General features: G+C 33.1%; 1 protein-coding gene across 1 annotated transcript in view; it reads left to right on the top strand.

Moving 5' to 3' along the window:
* LOC105450917 overlaps positions 1-843 on the top strand; it is a gene marked incomplete at its 3' end in the record, with an annotated part of 1091 nt that extends 248 nt beyond the window's left edge. Inside the window, exons 2-3 of the mRNA XM_011691036.1 lie at positions 57-399; positions 531-843. Coding sequence (XP_011689338.1) covers positions 89-399; positions 531-843 — 624 coding nt within the window. The remainder of the gene's footprint in view (positions 1-56; positions 400-530) is intronic.
* Between the last annotated feature and the right edge of the window lie 6 nt (positions 844-849).

The following is an 849-nucleotide window of genomic DNA, read 5'->3' as shown; positions in this document are numbered from 1 at the left end:
TAAATCTATCTTAAAATCAAGTAATAATTTTGTATGTATACAAACCTATTTTTCAGGTTATTTGTTGAGGTAAAAAAACTGCAAAGCGATGAAAAACGAGGATAAAATATTTACAGTATTATTGATTCTGTCCATGGGTTTACTTGTTTTGCGAAGGAAAAAATCACAGAAGTGGTTGAATCGTCAATGGTGGCTCCGACCAATTAATCAAATGCGTCCTAATCAAGGAGATTTTTGCCATCTGCTTCAAGAAATGAAAGATGATCCACAAATGTTCTTCCGATATACAAGGATGACAGTGCCAATTTTTGATAAATTATTAGAAATGGTGAGACCGTTTTTAATTAAAACAAGTCACAGAGCTTTGGTACCAGAAGAACGTCTCGCTATAACACTAAGGTATGATTTTTATCACATAATCAATATGTATGTTTTTCAGAACTATCCATAGAAAAATAAATGAATATAGGTACCATACTATAAAACTTCATCTTTCAATGATTGAACTGTTATTTTTAATTATTATACAGATATCTTGCAACGGGAGATCAGGTATTATCAATCGCCTTGGCTTATCATATCGGGGAGTCAACAGCATACAATATCATAAAAGAAACATGTAGCGTCTTAATAAAAACATTAGCACCTGATTATCTTCGGCCTCCAACACAAAAAGAATGGATCAATATCTGTCATGGCTTTTGGAGAGATTGGAATTTTCCAAATTGTGTAGGAGCTGTAGATGGGAAACATGTTTATATACAAGCACCACCAAACTCTGGGAGTTTATACTACAATTATAAGAAAACTTTCAGTATCGTTTTGATGGCTGCATGCTGTCTCTTATAC

Source organism: Wasmannia auropunctata, unplaced genomic scaffold (genome assembly GCF_000956235.1).
Source record: "Wasmannia auropunctata unplaced genomic scaffold, wasmannia.A_1.0 LD336053.1, whole genome shotgun sequence".
In the NCBI taxonomy this organism is placed as follows: domain Eukaryota; kingdom Metazoa; phylum Arthropoda; class Insecta; order Hymenoptera; family Formicidae; genus Wasmannia; species Wasmannia auropunctata.
Note: the sequence above shows the minus strand (reverse complement) of the source record. Positions and strands in the feature narration are given on the sequence as shown.